The sequence below is a fragment of the Castanea sativa genome, chromosome 6, assembly GCF_040712315.1.
Source record: "Castanea sativa cultivar Marrone di Chiusa Pesio chromosome 6, ASM4071231v1".
In the NCBI taxonomy this organism is placed as follows: Eukaryota; Viridiplantae; Streptophyta; class Magnoliopsida; order Fagales; family Fagaceae; genus Castanea; species Castanea sativa.
The window spans coordinates 56269436-56297219 of record NC_134018.1 but is presented as its reverse complement, the minus strand read 5'-3'; the positions used below and the strand labels follow the sequence as shown (position 1 = coordinate 56297219).

The 27784-nt window shown below is 32.8% G+C and overlaps 3 protein-coding genes across 5 annotated transcripts; 1 reads left to right on the top strand and 2 right to left on the bottom strand.

The window, feature by feature from the left end:
* Positions 1–976: 976 nt before the first annotated feature.
* Positions 977–4824, top strand: LOC142639188 (remorin-like). The gene is made up of 5 exons (XM_075813313.1): positions 977–1306; positions 3003–3053; positions 3599–3686; positions 3985–4066; positions 4416–4824. The coding sequence occupies exons 1-5, from the start codon at positions 1141–1143 to the stop codon at positions 4608–4610; spliced, it is 582 nt and encodes a 193-aa protein (XP_075669428.1). The 5' UTR covers positions 977–1140; the 3' UTR covers positions 4611–4824.
* An 892-nt stretch (positions 4825–5716) lies between these two features.
* On the bottom strand, positions 5717–9549 carry LOC142638377 (transcription factor MYB17). 3 transcript variants are annotated; one of them, XM_075812409.1, is made up of 4 exons: positions 9176–9549; positions 8408–8556; positions 7269–7398; positions 5717–6754 (listed from the first exon to the last, which is right to left on the bottom strand). In XM_075812409.1, exons 2-4 carry the CDS (start codon positions 8541–8543, stop codon positions 6070–6072), a joined length of 951 nt encoding a protein of 316 aa, XP_075668524.1. In that variant the 5' UTR covers positions 8544–8556; positions 9176–9549; the 3' UTR covers positions 5717–6069. The 3 variants fall into 3 exon arrangements, with proteins under 3 accessions (XP_075668524.1, XP_075668525.1, XP_075668522.1); XM_075812410.1 differs by lacking the exon at positions 9176–9549 and adding an exon at positions 8709–9049; XM_075812407.1 differs by lacking the exon at positions 9176–9549 and having other exon boundaries at positions 8408–9048.
* Positions 9550–15385: 5836 nt separating this feature from the next.
* On the bottom strand, positions 15386–23973 carry LOC142638376 (DEAD-box ATP-dependent RNA helicase 8-like). The gene is made up of 10 exons (XM_075812406.1): positions 22826–23973; positions 20746–20806; positions 19250–19484; positions 18778–19016; positions 17397–17648; positions 17126–17306; positions 16436–16524; positions 16290–16363; positions 16044–16158; positions 15386–15694 (listed from the first exon to the last, which is right to left on the bottom strand). Exons 1-9 carry the CDS (start codon positions 23194–23196, stop codon positions 16080–16082), a joined length of 1581 nt encoding a protein of 526 aa, XP_075668521.1. The 5' UTR covers positions 23197–23973; the 3' UTR covers positions 15386–15694; positions 16044–16079.
* Positions 23974–27784: the final 3811 nt, after the last annotated feature.

Below are 27784 nucleotides of genomic sequence, written 5' to 3'. Positions count from 1 at the left end.
AACCAAAATTAACTCGATCCAAACAAGGAGGCAATCGACAGTGAGTCTTTGGCATTAGCAACCGATGTAAGCAGGTCAAGTGGCAGTTAGAGGTTTGAAACCCGATGGAAATCGAACCGATCAATATATCTTGTTGAAAACTACTATTCTCCCTCAACCATCGTCCTCCCTTTTTCTCTCAATCTCGAATTCGTCGAGATCTAAACCAGATTTTTTAAGATTCAGTGAGATCTCGTTTGTCACTGCCTCTCTTAGTTTCGATCGAAATCAACTCGATCTGACCCATCAGTGCTCACGATCAGCGACGGGTCGTCTATTCTACCAACCCGCCAGGATCGAGTTGAATCTGGGTGGAGCCAAACCTAACTCATGAACAACCCCACTATCAGCAATTTGGAGTCACATCTATAAGTAGTACTATTGAATTTAGCAATTAAAAATAACTATTAAGACATAAAAACCAGGACATTGCCATTTGCACGCGTTAACTATTATTTTTTGTTTTTTTTTTTCAAATACAACGGTCCATTTCGTGAAAAAGAAAATCCTCAAATGGTCATGGTAAAAAGAAGAAAAAATGATTGTCGTTTGGTGAAACTCATCCCTGTTCTCATCGAATAAAACTGTCGCAATACGCGTACCGACATCATTGCATCTCCGTTTCATTATCATTTTTGATTATCCCCTCCTTCCGAGACTCCGACACTTCTCTATTCCCTAATCTCTTTTAACCCTTTATACGCTTTACCCGTACCCAATTGATTTACCTTTGTCGGCACACAACAACATCAACAACATCAACCACACCAACAACGTTGTGACTCTCAATGTCCACCGTCTGATCAATCGGTCCGCGACACTCTTCCATGATCATCGCTTCACACGCCACGTGTACATAAACAGACACCCTGTGTTTTCCAGACCAATAACCTGAGCGCGTATTTTACGTAGTTCCTAAAGGATATAAAAGGTCCCACGTAGCACTCTCATTTATCTATCGAACACTTCCAAAAATAGAAAGATATAGCAGTAGCTAGCTACTCTATAATTCTCCATTCAATTTCAAAGCTTTTGGGTTCTTTCTTTCTTTCTTTCTTTGGTTTTCACTACTTTGGAAGTGATAAGTATTAGTTATTATTGATGGAGACGGAGGTGATGAACAAAGTGGAACCCGTAACAACGCCAGCCATTTCTGAGCCACCTCTGGCTTCTGTTGAGGTCCCAAACGATGTAGCTCGTGAGAAAGCTCTTGTTCATCACCAAGAACCCAAACCTGACGATTCCAAAGCTATCACCTTAGCAGAGAGTGAGTGAGCTCTCTCTCTCTCTCTTTCTATTTCCTTCTTGGGTCTTTTTTTCTTTTTTGTTTTTATTGCTTGATTTTTCGTTCAACTATTCGTACTTGGGTTCATTTTATTGCTGTTTGCCAAACGGAAGACAAGGTAGTGTTTGCCACACCCACGTCGTTCGTTCTGTTCCATACGTGTGAAGTTGAATTGATTGCTTTGAAATCTATTTTCTGAACTATAAATTAACTTTCAGTTTGGTCTGGAGAATCCATGCAAATTCATCATTGGTTTATTTGGATAGAAGTATTTAAGAGAAAAGATTTGGATTGATTGTTTTTTAGTTTATTTGGCTTGATTAAATTATGAGTTTTTTTTTTTCCTATTGATTAAATTTATGGATGATCATAGTAGCAATTATTGAATTCATATCAAACAATTTATATATACTAGCAATTATTTCTCAAATTAATTCCTTGATTATAAATTTTCAAATTCAAACTCAAATCATGGTTTTTCTAGTTCCTCATTTTTGTTATTGCTTTCAATGAGGGGAACTAGGAAATAATTCCAGGGTGCTCATAGTATGGTAGCCTATAGAAAATCCAAAAAAGACTGGGTATATCCGTATATAGGTAAAAATTTGTTTAGGTAAGGAAGGAATTTCAGTCTAGAAGACAGGGGTACCATCTGATTGTTTGGTTCGGCCTCAACTGTGCCAAAAACTTCCATTAGTGTTTTTGTCTTGTTTCTATCTTTTTTTGTGGGAAAGTCATTTTATGTTTGAATGTCACTTTGATTTGTAAATCTGCTCTTGATATGGCTAAATCGCCTTAATTATTAGTATCCTTACTTTTCAAGTAATTAATTGGATGATTTTGTGGAAATATCTTAATATAATTTTTTTAATGCAATTGTTTAACAGAGTCACCAATTATATGTAATCATTTCATTAAACGAATCCAGTTGGACTTTAACTTTTAAAAGCAGCATTCTTTTTGGAAAGATAAGCATTAAAATTTTTAAGTAATGAACTTCCTAGAGTGAGAATCTACCTTCCAAGTGAGTTGTTTCATTGGATGCCATGTAAAAGTGGCAATATCATTTCCTTTTTCCATAATCACCTTAGAAGGCATTTTTTATGCATTACTATATCTTTATAAAGCTTGATATGTATCCCGTAATGGATGCTAGCTCAACATTGTTTAAACTGTCTTTTTATAAAAGTTCCTTTATTTAGTTCTCATGGAATTTAGAAATGGAGCATTAGGACCCTCTTTCACTCATTCGAAGTTGGGTGATGTCAATGGATTTTATAAAGGCTGATAATGATGGTGGTTTCAACATCAGTCATGTTATCCAAAATTTGAGAGTCAGGGAATCCACTTCGTGCTGTTTTCTGATACAGAGATTGAGAGTAACATTAACCATATTGACATTATTTAAGAAAATGCCAGAAGGAATAATTTCATTCTTCATTGTTTCAATAATATCATCTATCATCTATCTTTTTTATCAAAAAGAAAACTAGGTTGTATCCAATAATAGTCAATTAAATGCAAGTCATGGACTAAATCCTGCTCTTCAGGGGAAAAACTGTGGAAATCTAGATAGGGTCAAGGGTTGATTGATATTAAACATACATATTAATAATGAATCATAAGTTGAACAGAATGTGATCTGTTGTAATTCTATTTGAATTATTGTCTGTAACAGAGACTCCAGAACCTGTGGTGAAGAAAGATTCAAAGGGTTCAATCGATAGAGGTAAGTGTTCGAAATACTTCTCAACTTACATTTATTTTCTCATTCACTATAATTTGGTGACCATGAAGAAACTTAGCACATTTTCATGTACCCCAGAAATTGGACACAGCCTATTTTGTTCCATGAAGCATTTCAAATGGTTCCGTTATGTGTGTTTTTGTTTTGTAAGTATTTTAAACAATGTGTGGAGTCCTAAACTTATTTTGTACTATGGGCATGGAAGGATTTCCAAATGAACTCTGTTCATTTAACTTCAGTGAATGATGTGATAAATAAACGCTAGACCACTAACTCTCTTTCTAAATTACCGTGTAAAACACAACGTGGTGATTAATTTCCATGGGATGTGTAATTCTTTTTTTTTTTCTTTTTTGTTCATACAAAAAAAAAAAAAAAAGAGTTTCAACAAAAAAAACCAACTATTATTGAATTAACAATAATATAAAAATTTTAGATTTAGAGATCCAATTACTTTATTTATTCATTTGATCTTTTTTCATCAAATTTCCCCGTGGATAACTGATGTCCTGCTTTGAATTTTACAGATGTTGCTCTAGCAGATGTTGAAAAGGAGAAGAGATTATCTTTTGTCAAGGCATGGGAAGAAAGTGAAAAATCTAAGGCAGTAAACAAGTAAGTCTTTGTTACTGATTTATTGTTGAGACACCACTTCAATTCAAAAACTAAGTCAATGGGTTTGGGCCCAATCATTTATGCATATCAATTACTTACTTTCTTCAGTTGTCCTCAATATAAGACTCAATTCTCACGCTTTAATAGATATTATTCCTTAAACAAAAATTCTGATTAATGCTAATATAATTATGTCCTTTGTAGTTCAGAAAAGAACTTTATGTTTGCTATCTCTACTTAAGCTTAAAATTTGTTGAAACTATAGTAATAATTGCAACTATGCTGAACTGTTAAACAGGGCACAGAAGAAGTTATCTGCTGTTACTGCATGGGAAAACAGCAAGAAAGCATCTATAGAAGCCGAACTAAGAAAAATTGAGGTAATCTGGCCTCTGTTCCTTCTGTTTCAGATTCATCTTCTGGTTGCCCCCACCCACCTTATGTTGTTGTTGACCATGATCATACTTTCTCTACCTTGATTACTTGATTGGTATGTAGTATGTACTGCAACATGATAATGTGGGTCATAATCATTAATTTATGGCAGCATATAGTGATGTTTTCTAGAAATGACAGGACACATCTATATCATGTGCTATGCGCGGTAACTGAGGACCTATTTACACTTTACAATTGAAGCGTTGAATGGAATACGAATCCATTTATACTGGAGAATATTCAGTATTTTACAGTTTAGAATCAACTTTAACAACTTCAAATTATTAACAGGAACAATTAGAAAAGAAGAAGGCAGACTATGCAGAGAAAATGAAGAACAAAGCCGCTTTGATTCATAAGCAAGCAGAAGAAAAGAGGGCAATGGTTGAAGCTAGACGTGGGGAAGAACTTCTCAAGGCAGAGGAGACATCTGCAAAATATCGTGCAACCGGAACCATTCCAAAGAAGTTCCTCGGTTGCTTTTGAACTGCTTTTGAAATGCTTTTGTGCCTGTATTCAACTTCAAATGTAATTCCCGGTTTTTCATTATATTTTTCTTGTTTGTTCACTATGTGTTCATTTTGTATGTAATTGTAAACTGATGGGGAAATCAGTAAAGGTATAATAGTTTGTGTGCATAGAACTAGCATGTTGATTTGAGGATGACTCTTTTTCATCTATAATAAGATTCTTTTACAAATACTTTTTATTTGAACCATCTCCGGTATTGTTTTGAATGGTATTAAGCACTCATTTGGCTATGCTGTGCTTGTTTTTGGTAAGAAAATTGTCTGGGCACTGCTGATAACTTCGTAAATGTAATTTGTCATTAGTGCCTACAATCCCTCATATATCCTTTAGCCAAAAGATTATATTTATTAACTGCATCAAGAATGTGAAACGATGGCTTAGCATAAGTCATGAAAGGATTTCTTCAAACATTAGGCAGCAAATTTAGCCTCATAAATGTAAGACTTGATCTCATCATATATCCTTTAGCCAAAAGATGATATTTATTAATTGCATCAAGAATGTGAAACGATGACTTAGCATGAGTCATGAAAGGATTTCTTCCAACATTAGGCAGCAAATTTAGCCTCATAAATGTAAGGCTTGATCTCACCAGGGTATGTGCAAGGGAAACACCTTTGGTGTGCTACTGGAGCATAGGACAATGGCGGAAAGAGACTCCTAAAGGCCATAAAAATATGGCTCTGATACCATGTACCAAAAAAAAGTGAATTATTTTCTGAATGATATTTCTTTGTAAATAATTGTCTGTGTATAAGTCTATATATATATACAAAACAGTTGAGCTATAAAGCCCTTTATTAGGCTTGAATCAAGAACAATTGATATGTCTTGATTCAAACCAGCAATGTTAAGACATGCAACATGTACAAAATAGGCTATATGTTAACATCTAGAAAAATCAATTGAAGGACTTGGTCTTATACCTTATTCAAGGAACCAAATCTTATCGTATCTATCGAAATTACGTTCAAAATATCCATCTCATAACATAAACAAAAATAGTGCTAAGGTTCAGTTGTGGAAAAGCCAGAGAAATTCTACAGGAATAGCTACATAGCTGGAATAAAAATAATAATAGTTAATATTAATGAGCATCCATATTATAACATCAACACCACTTGAGTACAAGAAAGACTCTTTCTGGCACTGGTGTTTCTTGATGAAAGAGAGGAATATGTATGTCCTATATATACTGAATAACAGGCCTGATCTAATAAACAAAACCTGGTAAAATGGTAAAGCACCATTTCTAACTGTAATCAGCCAAATAACTGACTGAAGTACACTTTGAACTAGCTCAACTCTTTGCTCTCTCAATTCCTTAACAGCTAAAATTCCCAAAAAAAAAATATCAGGACAAACTTCAGGTAGCAGAGGCTTCCAAATACATAGCAAGCATTTGAGGCATGATTCAGAGTGGGCAGATGAATGAGTTTTCTGTCAACATGGCAGAAGGCGTAGAGTACTTATCTACGTCTTCTTCCAAAAAGCTCATGTCATTGTTAATGGGGAAATCCAACAGCATCTGTAATGCACTGTCCGATGAATCTTCTAACTCATCAGAGCTTGAGGTATAATACCCAACCATTATCTCTTCAGGGTAGGATTTGCAACTCTTGCACTCATTATCTTCATTTTGATTGCTTCCTGCAATTGAGGATCCCAGTAAAATGGGGCTAATCTCAGTTGTAGTGGCTGAGATTGATCCACATTTTGTGGATGAAGATGCCTGAGAAACTGGACTCTGGCATGCAGTTTTATCCTCCCTATTGAACTTTCGAAATGATTGTCCAATTTCTGAGTTCCAAATGCGAAGAAAATAGTCAGAATCGGTTTTTCCCAGAGGAATTGGATTGAAGAGTGATGACTCCCTTGAAAGCCTGGCCTCAGCTTCAAGCCTAGCACTCTCCCATTGTGCCATGTGGCGAGTGATAGGGGAGGCAGGTGCTTTTACAGTCGTAGAACAAGAGGTAATGAGCTCATGTGTTTGTGGATCAAGGCCCATGCCCATGAGTCGCTTCTTCAGGTGTGTGTTCCATAAATTCTTGATCTCATTGTCAGTTCTACCTGGTAGTTGTGAAGCAATAGTAGCCCACCTGAAAATTTTAGCAAGTGAATTAATAGGGCAGAAGGTTTATAATGCAGGTTCCAATAAATTCACTCTGTAATAGTTCTAGTTTGATTATGATATACAGCAGCAGAAGTTCGAGTTCTAGAAGTGTTAGATGTCACACAAGAAAATTGATTTTGCGAAAGCATAAAGGGAATGCAGATGAAATTATCGTTGTTGCAGCTTGTTTTGATTCTTGAATGTCGATTGTGTATGCATTACAAAACAGGACAGTTTCCAAACACCACTGTATTATTTGTTTTAACTTTCAAGTTACATTTACTTTTAATTCATGCAGATCAACCAAGCATGTGGCTTAATAACCCCTCCGAAGACAGCAGTACCCATCAGAATAATGGTCTCCTCAATGTTCTGCCATATGGTTTGTGTACTCCCTACTTTTATAGTTGATATAGTTTGAAGTCCTGCAAATTAGGACTGATTCTAATAGCCAGAGAAGTCATGATTTAAATGCAAGCAAAGGAAGCAAAATGAAGTACCGGTTCCCAAGAATGCCATGAAGCTGTATCACAAGCTTCTCTTCCTCTTGAGTAAAGGGACCACGTTTAATGTCTGGTCGAAGATAATTTGTCCACCTAAGCCGGCAACTCTTCCCACAGCGAAGAAGACCTGTACAAAAAGGAAACCCATGATTTATAAAACTAGGGAGTTGATGTTGCCGTGGATATCTTGAACAGTCTAGTAAATTTTCCCTATAGAGTTGCAGATTGGCTTTCAAAAGGAAGCACTATCATTGGATTTTTAAAATACATACTAAGAAATTAGAGACATACAAACAACTATAATGAACTTACAGTAACACAAGCAAACATAGTAATCACATCAAAAGACAAGTTCATATAAACGTACGGGCATAATCGTTTTTATATTAAAATTACTTGGAGAGATTCAAAGAAAGCAAGTCATTTACAAAGATGACAAACGTAACAGATGGCCATAATAGCATGACAACTCTGTTTCCTTGCTTTTCTTCAGTTTTTTCAGCAACCAGACAGCAGGGTGCTAACCCAGTAACCCTATCAGTAAACTCTGGCAAATTTGTTTCACTGGTATGGTATATGTGAAGCATATGGAACTATAGAGGTTTACTCCAACACCCCATTGATGAGCATTCTAATTAGAAACACTAAGAGGTCATATACCATACCAAAATGTGGCAACTCGCAAGGAAATTAGAAATCACATGTCTCAGTCTTTTCCTTATTCATACAAAGCCAGTTTTCTCAAATTTTAGATAGATTCTAGTACAACACAAGCAGAGCAAGGAGCATTCAATAAAACAGAAGTCAAACTATGGCAATGATTCGCATTTTCAACAACACCACTACTTAAAAAGCACTTATCAAATTTAAATGCGATGAGTTTACTTAGTTAGATGTTCGACACGAAGTCAAGTCTCAAAGCGAGTCTATAGCATCTTACTAGCACCTTGAAAGTGCTGAAATGCTTTGGAAAGAAAAAAATGAATTGGAAGTTGTTTTTCTTGCTCTCAGAGTCAGAGCCCAACAAATGCAAAAATGAATCAACTTTTACTTCCAAAGCAAGGAAAGCGTTTCCACAAGTTTCATCAGGCAATGACTAGCCAAATAGTACCACCATAAAGTAGGAACACTCAAACCTGCAAGCTTGGGGAGAGACCTCCAGCTCCCATGCCCACCATTTTTCTTGATAAAATCAACAAGAATCTGATCCTCCTCAGGAGTCCATGGCCCTTTCTTCAAACCCTTCTTGTCACAACAAGGTGCCCTTCCCATATCCCTTCACTCACTAAACACCAAAACAACCCAAAAGCCCCAGTGTCAGTCAGACTCCACCACCACAAAACACTAACAAATAAAAGATCCAAGAAGACCCTTTAAAGGATCAACACCACTACCACAAAACACCAAAAACTTAAGACCCAATAAAACTCCCCAGACCTTAAGACACCACCAGTAGCAAACACCAACAGTCCAACACATACAAGCGCCAAGAAACACGTTATAAAGCCAGAAACTTTCAGAGGAAAATTGCAGAGAGAGAAGCTATAAATGCTAAAAACACTTATGACAGTATATTTCTAAGGGTAATTCGAAAGTAGCAATAAATGTTGTGGGCTTGCAAGGACGATTATCAGCGAGTTTTAGGCTGGCTTTTGCAATAAATGCTAGGTACAGAGACATTGAGAAATTGAATCATCATTGAGAAAATTTTGCACAAAACAATGTTAAGAGAGTTAATGGATTCGCTTCTTTTTTTGAGGTTTTCAATTGCACAGAACTGCTATGAGAGAGAGAGAGAGACTGCACTGTAGAAGCTGATAGTGAAAGCATTTATGGTGCAACTTACTATTCTAACACAGTAGACAGAAAGGGTTCCAAAGAGAGAGAGAGAAACATTAACTCACCGACAATGACATGCATAGTACGGACACACCATGAAGTTACTTGTCATGCTCCTTGATAAATCTGAATTTATAATCTTTTTCTCTATATAGGATTCATAATTTTGGTGGGACTTTCTCAATTTTATTGCCAAGTTACCTCATTTGATCAATTAGAAAACCAGGAGTGCAAAAGCAAAAAAGCTGTTTTCTTTTATAGTCTCGTAGAACTTTTGTTAATTAGTCTTTCTTCTAATAAAGTGCTTGATCCTTGATTTTTAAAAACTTTGTTTGGTTAGAGAGAAATGTAAACTGAACCGAAAAAGAAACAAAAACAAAAACAAAACCGATGTGTACTGTTATAGCTTCTCTGTGCTCTCTTTCACATGATGGATTTGAAAGAACATTGAGAGAGTTAAAGCTCTAGTGGGTGGGTGAGAAATATCGACCTTTGAACATGCAAAGAGTTGGCACGTGACCAAAGAAGGAAGAACACGCTAAGCGTCTTACAGCGGCGCGTGTCAATCATTTGTACAAGCGCCGCTGAGAACTGTTTGTCATTTTATGATTTTTTTTTTTTTTTTTTTTTTTTGCATGAGAAAAGTGGGTTCGGTTTATGTTTGATTGTTGAGAGTGGGAAGGACACAGTTGCAGCAAATAGTCAAAGAGATGTCAAAGTAGGTAACATGGCAACTTCAATCTATGACGCTTATAATAAATGTGGTCAATTGAAAAACAGAGATTCCAATAAACGTTGCTATTCTCGTTTGTTTGTTTGACCAACAGCTCTACATTTGTAAAAATATATGTTCTTCTTATCTATATGCAGAAATATATTTAAAAATATATAATAAAATGTATAGTATAATTTATATATATATAATAAATATTATTAGTGGTTATTTTTATATTTTGTTAACTTTTTAAAAAATTTAGGAAGATATTATCAAGTATAAAATGTAAATTGTTCATGTTTTTTTAATTATTGTGAAGCACTTTTTTATTTTTTTATTTTTTACGATTCATTATTCTAAACTCTTTGGTTTTGTACTTAATAACTCACTTGGATGAATATGTATGATGCGGTCCTACATTTAATTCTAAAATTAAAAAATAAAATTCTTTAAAAATAAATCTTTTAAGACACATAGCGGAAAATTGAAACTCTAATTTAAAATTTAAATTTAAATTCCTCCCCTCTTCATCTATTATTATATATATATATATAGATATATAAATTGCAATCAAATACACACTAAAACAATAAAATAGCAAGCACCCAATTTAAATGTGATTCAGCTAACTTTTAAGTTTGTAAACCGAAATTCACTATCAATAATAGAGGTTTCAACCGCACAACAACAACAAAAAACAAAACAAAAAAAAAAAATAATCCAAACAAAATTTTAATACATACAAAAGGTGCCCCACACTAATACAATAGGCAAAATTTAGTCTTTAATGCAATACTTCAAATTCTGTCACACACCAGCAAAATTACACCAATATTTTATTTATAGGAACTTGCACACTTCTCTACTTCTTTTTCTTTTTTAATGCGAAACTGTCAGTTTTAAAAAAGAATTATTATCCTTCTAAGGTCGACGGGGGATTCCAAAACCAATAATGAATTCTCTGAACTTCTCCCATCATTGATTGAACTTAACAGGAAGAAAAGATACACTTGCTAAAATGGCATTACCAAAATGATAAGGATTCAGATCCTCTGGTTTGGAATTAAATTCTTAAAATGTATTTTGGTTTGGATTCAAATTCTTTGAATTTTTCAAGATACTCTATCAGTGGATTTTTTTTAATCCTAACCATTCTTTTATGATTTAAGGGTTTAAATTCTACTATGTCTTTTTTTTTTTTAATCTAAATTTTACTATGTCAAGCATTCTATTAACAATACTCTTAAAATAATAAAATAATGTTACAAACAAAATAATTAAAAGTATCGTTAGTAGAATGCTGATATAGCAGGATCTAGACAATTAAATTATAAAAGAGTGGTTATAATTTAAAAAAACCTATTGATGGAGTGCCCTAAGAAATCTAAAGGATCTAAATCCGGACCAAAATACATTTTAAGAATTTAATTCTAAACTCATCCCATTTATATTTGAGAGACCTAAATTCGTACCAAACTTGTGTCTTCAACGTAAGTAAGGTCGAAGAAGAAATAATGGTTTTTTTTTAAAGAGCAAAAAAAAAAAAAAAAAAAAGACAATGTAGTAATGTACACTTGGTTATATAAAAACCCTAGTTTCGTGTAGATAAAATTAATAATAGGGGTATTATAATAATTTATTTGTATAGTCCAGTAAGGTGAAAAGTACCTAAGCTGTAAAACTCAAACATTTCCCAATCGATAGCAGTTTTAAAATTTTGAACCCCAAATCCATTTTTAAAAAATCCCAAACCTTTATTATTAATGTTGAGTACTCAGGTTGGGTCGAAAACCTATTGAAATCAATCTATTGCCCTTCCTATTAAAAAATTGTTGTACTTGTAAATACTCTTCCAGCTCTACTGTAATTACAAAACAAACACTTCATTGATAAATATTGTCAAAACTAATTTTTGCAACAAAAATGAAACCTAGTTTTAGTTTTCTGCCACTCTATTTGATTTTGTACATTGAAAGAAAAATTTAAGTGAAATTTAGTATAAATTTAATCCTAAATTATTTTTGGGACTTACACAAACATCATATTTTAGTTTGATAGATGATTGAATTGAAGTGCAAATCAATTTTTATATATATATATATATATATATTAAAATAGGGACCTCACGCGGGAGTGCATGAGATCCTGCTATGTGGCACTTTAATTTTGCATTTAACCTTTTTTTACCTCTTTTCATTAAGTTTTTTTACTGTTACCTAGAAGTTTATGTTAACTTATTTTTACCGTTATCTCATTAATCTATCATTAATTACCTAAGCTTACACCACACCTTTCTCTCTTCTTCATGTCTTTAAACATGCCCACTATTTTAGTATTAAAAAAAAAGCTATATATATATATTAAGAACTAATAGTGATAACTAATCAGATAAGGCCCATGGGAGAAATAGAGAAACACAAAAATGTTATGGATTGTTAAATAAAACACATTGTTTCACTATTATCAAAAATAAAAAACCTGAGATTGACAAAACATTTGTAAATCTAAGGGGCCGTCACCTCCTTCATACTGGCCTCCCACCACCATCAAACCACCAAAACCCCTACAAGTAATTTTTTTAAAAAAAAAATTTCTTTTTAAATTAGTGGCTTAAACATTGGTTGGATAATTTTTATTTTTGGTATATAAGTAGAGAGAATAATTGATGCACAATGTAAAGCTATATTCTATAATGGTTTTAAATTATCCATAAGAAACATGCATACGCATTAATATTTCAAAATGTATATGTTTCTTTAGTCTAATTTAATTTAATTTTTTATAATATATATATATATATACACAACATTTTCCAAAACCATCATATATAAAATATTACAAAATTTTTTGTGCATTGCACATGAACATACTAGTAATGTTTAATTAGTTTTCATTTTTCTTTTGTTTATATTTTATTGACACTATAAATAGGAATTAGTTTTATATTAATTCAGTTTTGAATATTAAAATATTTCTTATTTAAAAAAAATTAAAAAACCAAAAGATTCATTCATTAACTCCCTAAGCATGGAATTCTAGTTCATCCGTGGAACTGACATTTATTTAGCAAATGGGAGATAGGCAAAGCTTGCAGTGCACTAGAACACTATATGGGACATGATATAGACATGTAACCAATTTTAAACACAGATCACATTGAGTTCAACACATTGGAATACCGATGCAAGCCATATCCAAAAATGAACTTTGCTTTTAAAGCATGTGACTTGCCACTTGGCATTTATGATTTGGTGTATGCAGCTAATTCGCTAAAATCGACCAAACTCGCCAGGTTGGGTTGTTTTTAGAGCTTGATGAGTTGGGTTGGATTACAAAAAAAAATATATTATATAATTAATAAAAATTTTAAAATAATCAGCTATTCCTATCGTATATAAAAATTAATTAGTTCACATAAACCCTAGTAAATTACTATTATTATTTAATCATTATTAGTGTTATTTACCTTTAAAGAATTATATTGATACTAATTTTTAAGTTTTTTAAATATATTTATATTTATATTTTTTTTACTCATTTAATAATAATAATAATAATAATAATAATAATAAATTTATCTAATCATGGAGTATATACCACAGTCCACATAGATGAGGGCTGAAAATGAAGATACCGATTCGCTTTATAAAAATATTTATTCAACCCAAAAAATAAAGTACATTTGCCACCCGGTTCGCTATTAATGAACTACGTATTTCGATTTTCGTGTGGATTAGGGTTTGTTCTTTTTTCTTTTTCTTTTTCTTTTTTTTAAATTGAACATTATATATTTGTTCAATTATGTTGTCGGCGAGTCATAAGTATTATTACAATAATTCAGATATAGCCCAGCCCACGTGCATTGTATATCTGTTTTATTTCTTCTTTGTCCTCGGCTATTTATTATTGTGTGCCTGTAGACCACCCAGACGATTTTTGTACTCAGGGGTTGAAGTAACTTTTTTTTTTTTTTTTTGAGAAAGGGGGTTGAACCGTTGAAGTAACTAGTAATACTAATATGTAGGACATTCCTTAAAAAGATTAAAAAAATAAAAACAACAAGAAGAAGAAACTATGGTGTGCTCTTAACGAGCTCAAAGGTTTTTTGGTAAGGAGGAAATTTCATTAGAGAAGCTCAAAGTTGATAACTGCAAAGCAAATAATATTAATTATGACACATTTTTCTAAATGAAAAATATAATACCGATAGCATAAATTCAAAGCTGAAATCCAATTTAGTCTTTGATATTTATTTCAATTCTCAAAGTAATTCTTCTTCTCCTCCTCCACTTCTTCTTCTTCTTCTTCTTTTAGCTTTTTTTTTTTGAAAAATGCAACATCCTCAACATCTTTACAACAAATATTAATTAACAAGTTTTACTTTCATCACTTAAATTTTTTTTTCTTTTTTTTTTGTTGGTCTTGTCAATTTATTCTCTTTTAAGTCAATCTAGGCACTACCCTAAACCTGTTAGTAAATGAAGATATTTAAACTTTTTTTCCCATTAAAAAAAATACCCATTAAATAACATCTATTAAATATCCTATCTCATAAATGTTTTCTATTATATTTTTATTTTTATTTTAAAAAATGTTTAAACAATATCATTTACTAACAGATTTGGATTTAAGGAATAGATTGACTTATTCTTTACAAATTAAAAAAATTAACTGGACACAAATTAAATATTAGAGACCAAGTTGACAATTGAAGTACAAATCAATTAACTGAATTAAACTTTAGTAAAATTCAAAGTGATTGTGTTCTCCATATTTGTGCTTAATTAAATTTTACTTCTTGAAAAAATAAATCAAATATCCTTTAGTTCGTACCCTTAAAACACTTGACACAATAATTATACTCTTTGCTTCCCAAGAAGAAACATAAAAACACAAAAATAATGATGATCGACAGCAAAAGGCACAAGAACATGAAGAGTTATTAATCAGGAATGGCTTGGTGTATTATTTATTATAGGCCGGACTGCATGCAGGCATGCAGCCCCATTGTCCTTTCTTATCTTCATCCAATTTTATTTTATTTTTATTTTTTTTAACGAGTTAATCAATTATTCCTATACCGGAACAGCAATAATAATGAGTAGCTCTATAATTATCCAAAAAGAAGTAAAAGAATACACGAAATCTTACTTGGGCTAACCCAAACCATGGCCCCAAACAAGAGTCCTTCATGGGACGGGGCAATACCTGGCCGAGCTCCGTCCGTAGTAAGAATATATATGCTAATTGAGATCAGGAAACCCGGTCTGTGCCAAGGAAATCCTCAACTCAAATCAGAATGTTATTCAAAAAGAAAGGCAGAGTAATTTTGATTTCTTTCCTTTTTAATTTATTTTAGTTTTTCTGCAGTACATTCGAACCAGGAGCCATTATATTCTTATCCTACTTGGACACTATTTTTTCCAGTTTTCGAATACTCTTACCATGCACAGACTGGTCATTTGTCAACCTGAGGAACATAAGCCCATCTGCCACCGGCATGATTGTACCAAAAAAGAGCTATAGGGGAAAGGAAAAAAAAAAAAAAAAAAGTCATGGATTTCTTCCGCAAGGTACACCCTTCAACGGTTCAACAGCAATTAAACTAGAATAAGAGTAACATAGCATGAAACCAATCTGTTAATAAAATCTAAGTCAACTCTGAACTGGACCCAGGAATCTACCCGGGATTTATAAGCCAATCTAAAACTCCATATCCTGTTAAAGTCTCAGGGAAATGCAAATCCAGAAACTAATAAAAGCAATCCAAGGAAACGCCTTCCTCATCAACAGAGACTTTTACCCACAATACATAACTTCCCTCGAATGCGTCCTCTATACTGAAGATACCTTCATGACAGGACAGCATCTGAAGAGAAAAGAAAATACATTATTAATTTCCAAGTAACAATCAGTAAAATAGTCTAAAATCATAGCACTCCAAGAAACCTAATTTGGGAGGCCAATCTAGCATCAAGCAAAAAGCTCACAATAAAAAATGCCAAGTATCTAGGAACAAGCTTATGTTTGACATTTTAGTATAATCATTATTTCCAGTTGAGGAAAGACAACGAGATAATAATGAAGAGAAAGTGTCAGACTATCATTCAGTAACAAAATTAGAATAAAAGATATAAGCAAGCTTGAGCACAATTTCTGAGACACATAGCACTAAATTGACAATTAGGATACATCAGTAAGATGTATGCTTCACTCACCATCGTTGACCACTAGAGCAAGATATCTACCAACAATTATCGGCAATAAATTGCCTGATCAATATGTGGTGGAATTTGCTTTATCTCGGTCCCAAGTTCTTGCTCAATCCTGTACCTATATGGGAAGAATATGTGGAAATAAATAAATCCTGAAACCGCCAATAAATAACTTCCGGTAAACATAATTTTTTTTTTTGATAAGTAACTTCCGGAAAACATAAATATAATAACATAAAACAGACATACAAGTTAAAGCGGTCCTCATATGTGATCAAATTCACAGCTAAACCAAGGTGCCCAAACCTTCCAGATCGACCAACCTGCATGTAAGATATCAGTAAGCATAGAACATGCAACTGGATAAAACTACATGAGAAATATATTCTACATACCCTGTGCAGATATGTTTCCGAGTTCTTTGGAAAATCAAAGTTAATAACAACATTGACCGCTTGAATATCTATTCCCCTTGTAAATAGATCTGCCATTTCACCCCGCCAAAAAAATATATATTAGAAGAAACACTAAATAATTGAAGTACAAAACAAATGGCAAACAATATATAAGAAGAAGTAAAGAAACAAATTTGTTGCATATTCAGCCAACATATGATATTTAAGATGGGTCATATTAAATCTAACTGTTGACAACACCAATGTCATTTTACCTTCCAGCATAGGAAGCAAATTCACCAATTAAATGAAATCATCCCCCCCCCCCCCCCCTCCCTTCAACCCAAAAAATAAAATAAAAAATAAAAAATAAAAAATAAAAAGGCAGGGGGAGAACCAACTGCTGCATATCACAACTGACGCCAAGTCTATTCGATCTCTCTAAAACCAAGGTTCAATAAGATGAGACTAGATCTCAAAAGAACTTAAGTATACACGGGTATCAGTACAAATATAGGCTTCTCATCAGTTGAAAAACAAAACATGGAAGCCAAAATACTTTGAAAGTTATGAAACATAGAGAAAAAATCATGTTGGTTGGAACAATTAACAGAAAAATAGGGAATGGAGAGAAATGGTTTGGGAGGATAACCATAACAGCCACATGACTGAATAATTAAAATATCATACCAGTACAAACAAGATTCCTGCATGCACCATTGCGGAAATCATGAAACACTCTGTTACGATGGTCTTGCAGCATCTTTGCATGAATATAAAAACAAGAATAGCCAAGTTCTGTAATTTTCTTGGCCAACAGTTCAACCCGATTCACTGAATTGCAGAAGATGATTGATTGGTTTATTTGCAGCTGGGAGAAAAAAAAAATCCATTATTATATCATATTCATATATAGAAGGAAACAAAGAATGTGTGCATAAATAGTTCATATGAAACAAACCTTGGAGAACAGAGTGTTTAGGCAGTGGACTTTCTGTCTTTCTTCAACGAAAGCATAAAATTGTGTGATACCCTTTAGAGTAAGCTCATCCATAAGGTTAATTACATAAGGTTTTTGAAGATATCTGTCTTTAAAGTCCTTGACTGTAACAGGAAATGTTGCTGAAAACATCAAAATTTGACGACTTGTAGGCAAAAATCGAATCAGCTGCTCTACTGAAGGTTGAAATTCCGGGGACAAAAGCTTGTCAGCCTAGAGACATTAATGAATACATCTTTAGAAGCTTGTAGTTCATGACGTGTTTAAACCAACCAAATTGCATGTAAAAGAAGAATCAAATAAGAACACCACCAATGTCATAATTTTATTCCACAAGTCAGATTTGAACTAGAACAAACAACTAAAGAGGCCAGGAGGAAATGTACATAATCAGGGATAAAAAAATAATAATAAAATTCACTTCACAATCATAATGTGTAAATGTTCACCATAAAGAAGCTACATCAAGTAGGAACTAAAGCATTTTATTTCTGATGTAGCTGGTAGAATCTGAGCCATTTGAAATATTAAAAACTGTAACACTTAGGTCTCGTTTGGGAGGAAGGAATGGAATGAAATGGAAAGAAAAATTTTATAATATTTTTCTCTTCCCTTGTTTGGGAGTTTTAATGGAAGGAATGAAAAGTTCATTCTCTCTTTTGGGAGTTTAAGTGAGAGGGAATGGAATGAGTAAGAGGGAACACTAATTCCTCTCTATTCCCTTAAAACCTCAAACTTTCATTCTCTCCGAAATTGGGAGGAATGAGAGGGAATGAAATTAGATTTAATGATTTTTTTACTAAAACTCCCAAAATATTCCTATATATTCAATCCTTTAGTTTAAAATAAGGGTCTAATAGTAATATTGGTATAAAATGATTTCATTACATTCTCTCCATGTTACTCCCAAACAAGATTACTTACATTTTATTTATTTTCATTCCTTTTCATTCCTTAATTTTAAAACATCCAATCCAAGTTACTTAATTCCATTTCATTTCCCTCATTTAAATACATTCCATTCCTTTCCATTCCTTTCCATTCCGTTGAGCTCATTCCATTCCATTCCCTTATGAACTCCCAAACAAAGCCTTATAAATGTTTGTATATTTTGAATATGCAAAACCGCTAGTTCACCTATCAAATTGACAAAAACGTGCTGCACATTTATATATGTTCAGACACATTGAATACAATTATAGTGAGAGTATAAAAGAAAAGAAGATAAAGAAGGATGAAATAAGCTTTAGAAAACCATCACATGCATTTTTTAGACAGAAAATGAACAATAAATAAAAAATAAAAAACTATTGCCAACAAAACTGAAACATCAAGTATTTACCTCATCCATAACAAGCATAGAACAGTCCTTCAAAATGCAAACACCTTTTTTTGCAAGATCTAAGATTCTTCCTGGTGTTCCAACAAGTAAATGAACTGGTTGATATAAACGCATGATGTCATCCTTTAAACTAGTACCACCTGTAGTAACCATAACTTGGATTTTCAAATGCTTGCCAAGCTCTTTACACACTTGTGATGTTTGAAGAGCTAACTCTCGAGTTGGAACAAGAATAACAACTGCATGAAAAATAAAATTTCAAGTAAATACACAAAATGAAGACAATTCAACCATCAAAATAAATTAAAAATCTGTAATAGCTCAAGCTGTGTGATGAAGATGACAATAGCAATCTCAATCATGCATCAAAGGTTCCACATTCTTGTCTTAAATTAGCACAATAGCCATTGTCATTTGACCGAAACTACAAAATGCTTTGCAAGTAGATGTATTCAGATACTGGTGATCAAACCTTGAATAACATTGTTATCTTGATCAATCTTTTCCAATGCAGGAATGCAAAACGCAGCCGTCTTCCCAGTTCCATTTTTTGCTCTAGCAAGAATATCACTCCCAGTTAAAGCAATTGGAATACTTTCTTCCTGAATAGGAGATGGCCTTTCGAACCCCTTCTCGTATATTCCCATAAGCAACTCACGCTTCAGAAAGTAATCCTCAAATTCATTTCCCTTAGTTGCTGTCACATCCTGATGGAAAAGATTAATATGACCTTATCAGGCTAATTTGAAGATTATAATCTATATGGTCAACCACTATACAGTACCATTCATTATCCCTTGTTGCTAAATACCAAAAATAAGAATTACCAGATCCAATAACTTCAACAAAGAAAAAAGGCTTATTATTAGTGCATAGCATATGTTGTTCAGTGCCAGAAAACCATGAGACAAGATCAACTTCTGACAATCTTCAACACACAGAAGGAATGTTTATGAAGTTATTTAAACTTTGGAAACAATAATTTTAGCAGGTATTTAATAACTTTTACTCATGTACAGAAATCAAATTATTCAAACCCAAAAACCAATAAAATTAGTACGTGATCATTCCTTTTTTGTGTTTACATGAATAACACAAGAATGAAACTATCTTTCACACAAACAGCAGGGTAAAACCCTTTCCTATTCAAGTAGACGCAAAACAGGTTAACATCCATGTACACCTTTAATGTTGCAAATTAATTTTAAAAAATTCTGTTCCCAGCAGACAAGGGCTCTGGCTTCTGTGGGGTCTAAAGAGGTGGTAGGCAGGCAGCATTAACCCCAAAGGTTGATTCCCAAACTTGACTCCTGACACACCACTTGGGTGGAGGGCACTTGCAATCACACTAAAGTCCAATGTCTATTGTAACAAAGAATACTATTAATAATTAACCACAATAACATCAAAACTTTTCAAAATATATAATAATAATAATAACAAACCTATGTTTCCATTCTAAAGAAAAATATTGAAAATAAATTCAGAAGTTCTGGACCAAACAAATAATTCGGTTATAAAAATGTAGTTTGTTACTTAGTGTCAAGGCCTTCCAACCAGTGAAGGTAATGCATATACACATGCATATTCTCTGTCAACTGTCAAGCAACTTCACTGACAGGGAAACTTATCCAAGATATGGAAAAACATACAGTAAAGAGACTTGTTGAAGTGATGTATAAACTTGGCAGGGTGTTTTATTCAGTCCATAGATAAAGTAGTGTGCCAAAGTAAACTGAAACAAATTTCCATCTTGTCATCTAAATTACATGGATCCTTTTAAAGATTAATTTCCACAACCATGTATCCATGCATAAATACCACAATCAACCCAAGTAAATGGGAGCAAAACAAGAGCAGGAAACTAATAAGAATACAATGCATTAAATTCAAGCATCCAAAGTTCTCTAAGTACATAACTGTTTAATGCTTTATAATAATTAATAACAAACGCATACACAATCATACCTCGGTTCTGAAGCGTGTATCAGGTGGTGGTATCTTTAGCCTTGCCTTCCAATCTTGTGAGCTAGAGAGGGGGAAAAAATAGGATCATCATTAATGTAAACTATATGCTGTAAGATATACAATTTGCAGAAAACAAAACAGAGAGGATTCGGCAAACAATTGAACATCAACATAAATAATAACATATGGAATAGAAAGCAAATCTTTTATGTTCACTACTTAGCCCCAATACAAAAATTCCAATGTAAAAATTAAAAGCACTTGTGCATCAGCTTTTTGTAAAATCAAGGGCAACGTGAAAGATGCTCGATATAAAACACCTTGGGAAATTTTATTTATGTGAAAGATGCTCATTATTGATTTGCAACCTGTTTTGAGTGGTCTCGAGTTTGGGGCTTTACTCATTGTACCTCTGTTTTAGAGTTTCATGATTCTATTAGCTTTGCTGTGTAATTTTTTAAGACCCTTTGTGTTAATCATCGTGAACATAGATTGTTTGCTTTTTCTTCAATAAAGCATTTATACTTGTCAAAAAAAGAACAAATGCCTTATCCTCTACAAGTAATAAGACACCAATCAACTCTTATCCAACAAAAAAGCAATGATGAACCTAGTTGCACAATACTTCAGTCATACTATAAACTAAACCAGACCTCACCAGCAGCGTGACGTTGTAATTCTTACTACAACACACACTGAAGGACAAAATTTACAAGAAAAATTACTCACACAAGGAGTGGATTCATATTTACAAATAATATCATATCTTTATCAAAATGGGCTACTGTGTCATGGAAAATGAGACTTTGTAAGAGTCCTCTTCAATATAAATAAAATTTATAATCTTTATAAATACCATATACATACATACAAAATAGCAGAAAAACAAAAATTGTTTCAGGGACACTTCTTTCTAGATTTAGATGGCCCAGGCACAAGTTGCACCAGGTCCTAGTCTGCTTTGGCTATTGACCTAATTTTCTACTAAACTCCCAGGGTTCCTTCACATGTTGCATAATCCATATATACTACCAAGAGTTGGCAAAAATTACAGTATAACACATTCAGCCGGGACAAAACACCAGTTGTATTAGCTCAGAACGAAATCCACGACAGAAGGGAGCTAGTAATGGGTTTTCATTACAAAAAAAATATATTAATAAAAAAAAAAAAATTTAATTGTCCCCCTTAAAACATTAATCCACCAATCATATGATATGGTCCTTGAGGCAGACCACTTCCAATCACGGATAATAGCTCCTTACAATATCTTTTTTTTGATAGAAAGCTCCTTTACAATATCTAAGTTTCTGACATGTCAACTCCAGCCAAACACCCACTCTATACATAAGAGGGTCCTATTACAAAATAAAAACCATTATACATATTTATCAAAAACAGATTTATAACACATACAAGGTGATTAGACTAGGAGCTAGCAAGCACGACTACATACTTCAAATTAGCATCCATATCTGATACAAATCTGGCAAGAAACCCACTTCTCTCTCTCTCCCTCTCTATCTCTAAGTGAAACTAACCGCTTCTTACTTAGTTGTGTTATTTAGACATAATTTACACCTTTTATCAGTAGTTACTTATCTTTTGATACTTTATTTACTTATATATATATATATATATATATATATATATATTGATTAACTAAAGTATCAACATATCTATTTTGTCTCAAATTATATACCTATCTCATATTTGTCTCTAGATGTCTAGAAGTTTATCAAAGTAGTGAAGTGAAAGCCTCACCCATAACAAAGGCCTCAATTCCGCATTCAAATGACACTATAGATAATCCACTCCACCACCACAATAACAAACTCATAGCAAAACAGTATTCCTCGGCCAATATAAACAACTTGAGTATACACATCCAGCACCATAATTTCCTTCATTTTCACCCGGAAATGTCCATTTCCACTATCATTTTCAAAATTCCGACATTTCAACTAAAATCGCAAAGTTCTCATTTCTACCCTTCTAATTCAACTATTTCCATCAACATTCTCATCATCCAAACACACAAACACAGCTATTTACATCAATTCAAAAGAAACATACGCACCTCGAGTCAACGGCCTCCGACTGCACGGTCTTCTCAACCTCATCGACACTCGAATCTACACCGCCCAATTGGCTTCTCCTAAGCCAATGTTGTTGTTGTTGTTGTTGTTGCTGCTGCTGCTGCTGTTGTTGCTGATGCTGCTGTTGTTGCTGATGGTGCTGTTGCTGTTGCTGGTGGTGCTGTTGCTGTTGATGATGATGGTGCTGCTGTTGTTGTTGTTGGTGATGCTGATACTGCTGGTTCTGCAACATGCTCCTCTGCACGTACTGTTGCTGCGGATTCCTCGACTGGAACGGCGGGTTCGCGTTCATGCCGCCGCCTCGGCCCGCGCCGCCCATCCCCGGCGGATACCTCCCTCTATTGTTGTTCATTTCACCGATTCAAAGTTCCAAACCCCAAAAAATCGTCCCCAAACAAAAATATCGGGTCGAAAAATCTAGGGTTTGTTCGGAAAAAACCAAAAACTAAAAGAGGAAAAAAAAAACTAAAAATCTAGGGTTTCCGGGTGGTAAGGATCGAAAATTAGAACAAAACCGTGAGCGTTTTGAAAACTCTTTTTGTGCTAGAAATTCTCTAAAATAAAAAAACCTAATTACACAGAGTTTCTAGGGTTCCACAATGGCAGGATCGCAAATAAGAAGCGAAAAATGAGGGTATAGAGACTGCGCTGGAGGCAAGATTCGAAGTCTGATATGAGGTTCAGAAGGCTAGGGTTTTCTCGGTGTCGGGATCGTAAATACAAGGAAAGTTCCGAAAACTGTTTGGAAATGATAGAGATTCAAATACGAAGCAGAAAAATTAGGGTTTATAGCAAAACCATGAGTGATTTGGGGCTGGGTTGGAGCGTAAATTAGGAGCAAAACCGTAGGCTGAATTTGAAGAGATCCAGATCGAAAAAAAGAAAAAGAAAAAAAAAATAGAAAGAAAAAAGAGAGGATGTGGCTTTATTTATATGGGAGAGTGAGAGAGAAAGAGAAAAAAGGAATTTTGGTTTTGAATTTTGAAGATTGATGAAGAAAGTGAGGAAATAGTAAAGAGAAGAGCAGAGCGAATAGAGAAGACAAAGAAGAAGAAGAAGTACTGACGATGATTATAGCGTCCACAGCAAGTGAGTAACCAAAAGGGAGCCTAGGGCGTCAGACTCTCACAGACCAACAATTTTGTTTTTTTCTAATTTTCTCTATTCGCCTTTGGCCCCATTTTTTTTGTTATATTCTTAAACCTACCGATTCTCTTGGGGTTTTTTTTTTTTATTAAATATATCGTTCTCTTTCAATTTTTTGGTTAAAATATATTGGATTATATAAAAATTGAAATAAGTCTATGGACAAAACTTACATACAGTACCTTAGGTGCTGTTTATTAGGTTCCCCTCTTAAGATTCTGCCATGTGGCTACTTAACTTAAAAAATACACTTTCATTAATGAGAAAAAAGCCATATGGCAGAATTTTAAGAGAGGAACCTAAGGAACAGCACCTAAGTACTGTACCTAAGTCTTGCTCTAAGTCTATTACTTACTAATGCTGCCTCACCACCGGCGAGCAAGTTTTCCACCACAGCCGGTGGAAAATAAAAGTTATGAGAGCAGAGTTTAGATTTAGCCCGTTTTGCCCGTATATTAGCACATTGGTTGGCTTTTGTGAATATGTGATCGATTTGTATCTCTTTGTTTGTTTCAACAATGATGTTTTCTAGAAAATGAGTTATTTTCTTAAAAGCATTTTCTATGAAACTATCTAATTTTCTAATGTTTGGTAGTAACTTTAAATGAGTTGAAAAACAACCTCCTAACTTCCCTTATTTAGCTTGCTGTGAAATAGAGTTGTTTTCCAACAAAATTTAATGGAAAACAATCTCTAAAAATAAGCCATACTTTTTATATTGACCAAAAATAGTTTTCCTTTGACTCATCTTTTTTTTTTATGCTACCAAATACTGGAAAATAAGAAAAACTATCTTTACACCAAGTTTTCCATTGAAACAAACGGAGCGTTAAAGAAAACTTATTAGAGGATTCCTGAATTAAAGCATGAATCTCTTGCTCAATGGTGTGTGAGCACATCCACTTGAGCAAGATCAAAGCACCACAACAACAATATCCATCCAACAAATCTGCCCATCAAAAGGGAGAGCATCAATAATAGCATTAGGTAATAATTGGGATCAGTTTTTAATTCAGTCATTTATATTGTGTTTTTTTTTTAAAGTTTAATGTATTTTTTATTTAGTTTATTTTGTATAGTTTTGTCCAATGCTATCGTTAATTTTAGTATTTTTTTTTACTTTTCAAAATGATATATTTTTGTCAAATTTAAGATGTGGATGGGATGGAGGTGGACGCGGTGACTACATTGGAAATAATTGAAAGTTAAATTATGGGAATTTTTCTTTAAAAGAAACGAAAAATGACTAAATTGAAATAATGTCAAACTTATTTTTTTTTTGAGAAAAAATAATGTCAAACTTAGAAGGTGTTATTCTTATTTCTATTCTTGCTTATATAGTTTGGACCAATTAGAAATTAAGATTTGTTTAAAAACTTTTTAAAAAAAATCTTGACTGCACTTTTTTTTTCTTGACTACGAACTTGATTACTTTTAATAACTAAGTTGGTTTCTTTTTTTAGAGTGTTTCTACTTTGAGTCAATATATAATAGTGTAACCATGTAAATTTACACTAATATTATTCATTTTGCATTTAATTTTTTTTTTTATATATCCCGATGATAAAGGAATTGAGTGAATAATGGTGGTTGTGTATAACGAAAAAGAAAAAAAATCAAGAAATTTTTTTTTTTAATTAAATATAATATAAAATAGATAATCTAATGTATTATGTTTTGAAAAATTAGTATAAAAAATAAAAAGAATATATTCTTATATTAAAATAGATTTTAAAAAAATTGCATGAACAGTCGCAAATGCTTTTACAATCCAAATTCCTCCCCTCCCCTTCAACTCTAAGGTTTAGGTACTCGTACCTAGGAAGAATAGACCATATGGGTGGTCGACCTTAGTAACGAAGTTTTTCTATTTTAAGAACTCTGGTCGGCCTTAGTAACAAAGTTTTTCTATTTTAAGAACTCTATATGTGGTTCAAAAACTAGACTACAAAGTATAAGGGTGTTTGGTATACAATTTTAAACAATAATTTTTATTTTTTAAACAACATTACACGTATTTTTACATATTTTCTTACCAACATGTATTTTTACACATCTTTTCAAATAACAAAATACATATTTTTAAATGCATGTACCAAACAAGTACCCTGAAATGTTTTATGAACACATTTGAATGATGTAGTGTTTTAGGCATTAAAGTCACTTCTTGGTTTTACAAATCAAACAATATTTTATCATATTGAAATTTTTTTTGCAATATTCTCTATTTAGGAAGGAATTGATCGCAGGTGAAAAGAGAATCCACCAAAAGAAAAGTTACGTTTGTACTTTGTGGTACCTTGTTTTGTTTTTGGCAATGGATGAAAAGGAATAGTTTATTAGAAAAATTTTGAGAGGCATTAAAATTGTGTTACAATTTTATTTATTTATTTATTGTGTAACGTTATAGTCGCAAACTATTTTTTATAATATTTTTACAAATTGTTGACGTGATCAACCTTTTTATTGGTTTTCATCTAGGTCTACCATTAATATCACTTTTTTATTTACTAACTGTAAATTTTTTTAAAAAACATTTTATCGTCTCCCTGTATTTGTGTGTTAATATTTAGTATTCTCAAAAGATTAAAAAGTACAGTAGGTTAATCCCACATTGAAAAATGAGTATGAATTAAAAAGGTTTAAAGTTTGTGTTATGTAACATGCCTCTAGTAATAAATAAGGACAAAACTTAAATACAATACATTAGGTATTGTTCCTTAAGTTCCCGTCTTAATAAATAAGTCCAATAAAAGTTAGTAATAAATAAGTCTTGCCCAATAAATAATAATTAATAAAGTCCAACTTATTTTCCCTTTTTTTGGAATCAATTTTAGATGGAACTTACAAGTGTATTTTTGTACATCTCAAACAATTCTCTCTTTTGTCTACTATGAAACATGAATAAAATGTGAAAGTAATTCAATTGACATTTTTTGAAATTTTATATAGAGACATCTAGACTCTGTTGTTTAAATTACTTCTCTTCTAATTATTGAATTATAAAATAAAAATGTCGTTAAATTATTTTGCACACACATTTCTCTTTCATTTTTTATTTCAATCCAAGCACATTCCATCCTAGCATTTCTAAATAACATTTCATCCCCTCTCTCATTGTTGTAACTATCAAATTATTATTAAAAAAAATCATTTCAAATTTTGTAAACTTTGGCCAATTTATAAAGTTAAAGACCACATTTTCTATCTAACACTGTCAACTTTTCAAAAATATACCATATAATCGAATCTTCATTTTCTTACATCCAATTAACATATTCATTATATGGAGTTTTCTTACAAACTAGTTTGGAGGCAAGTTCATTCAACCCTATACATGGCAACTTAAAAAACTATCAATAGGTAATCTTAGTCTCATGCACGGCTTGATAGTCATGTGATTTGCTTAAATAATTTAATGAATAATGTGATTTAATACACATAAATCATCCTATACATTGTTAGGTAATGAATTAGTGGAGAAAATAAGAAAAGTTGTACAAAACACTATAGTGCTCTCCGAACTTGTGAGTATTTAAGTGTTTTGCAAAAAAATCAAATATTGTTTCTTCTTTTTTTTTTTTTTTTTTGGTGATTCTTGGCTACAATGCTCTCTATTTTTTTAAAAATTTGATTGTTACAATGGGATAAGGATTTAGTTAAAAAATTGCTTTGAAGAGTCGGATACTAATATTGAATATTATTATGCTTAAAATCCCCATCCCATATAAAATCTAATAATGTAATAAAAATAAATAAATGGGAATATATTGGGTATACTATAGACTTGAAGC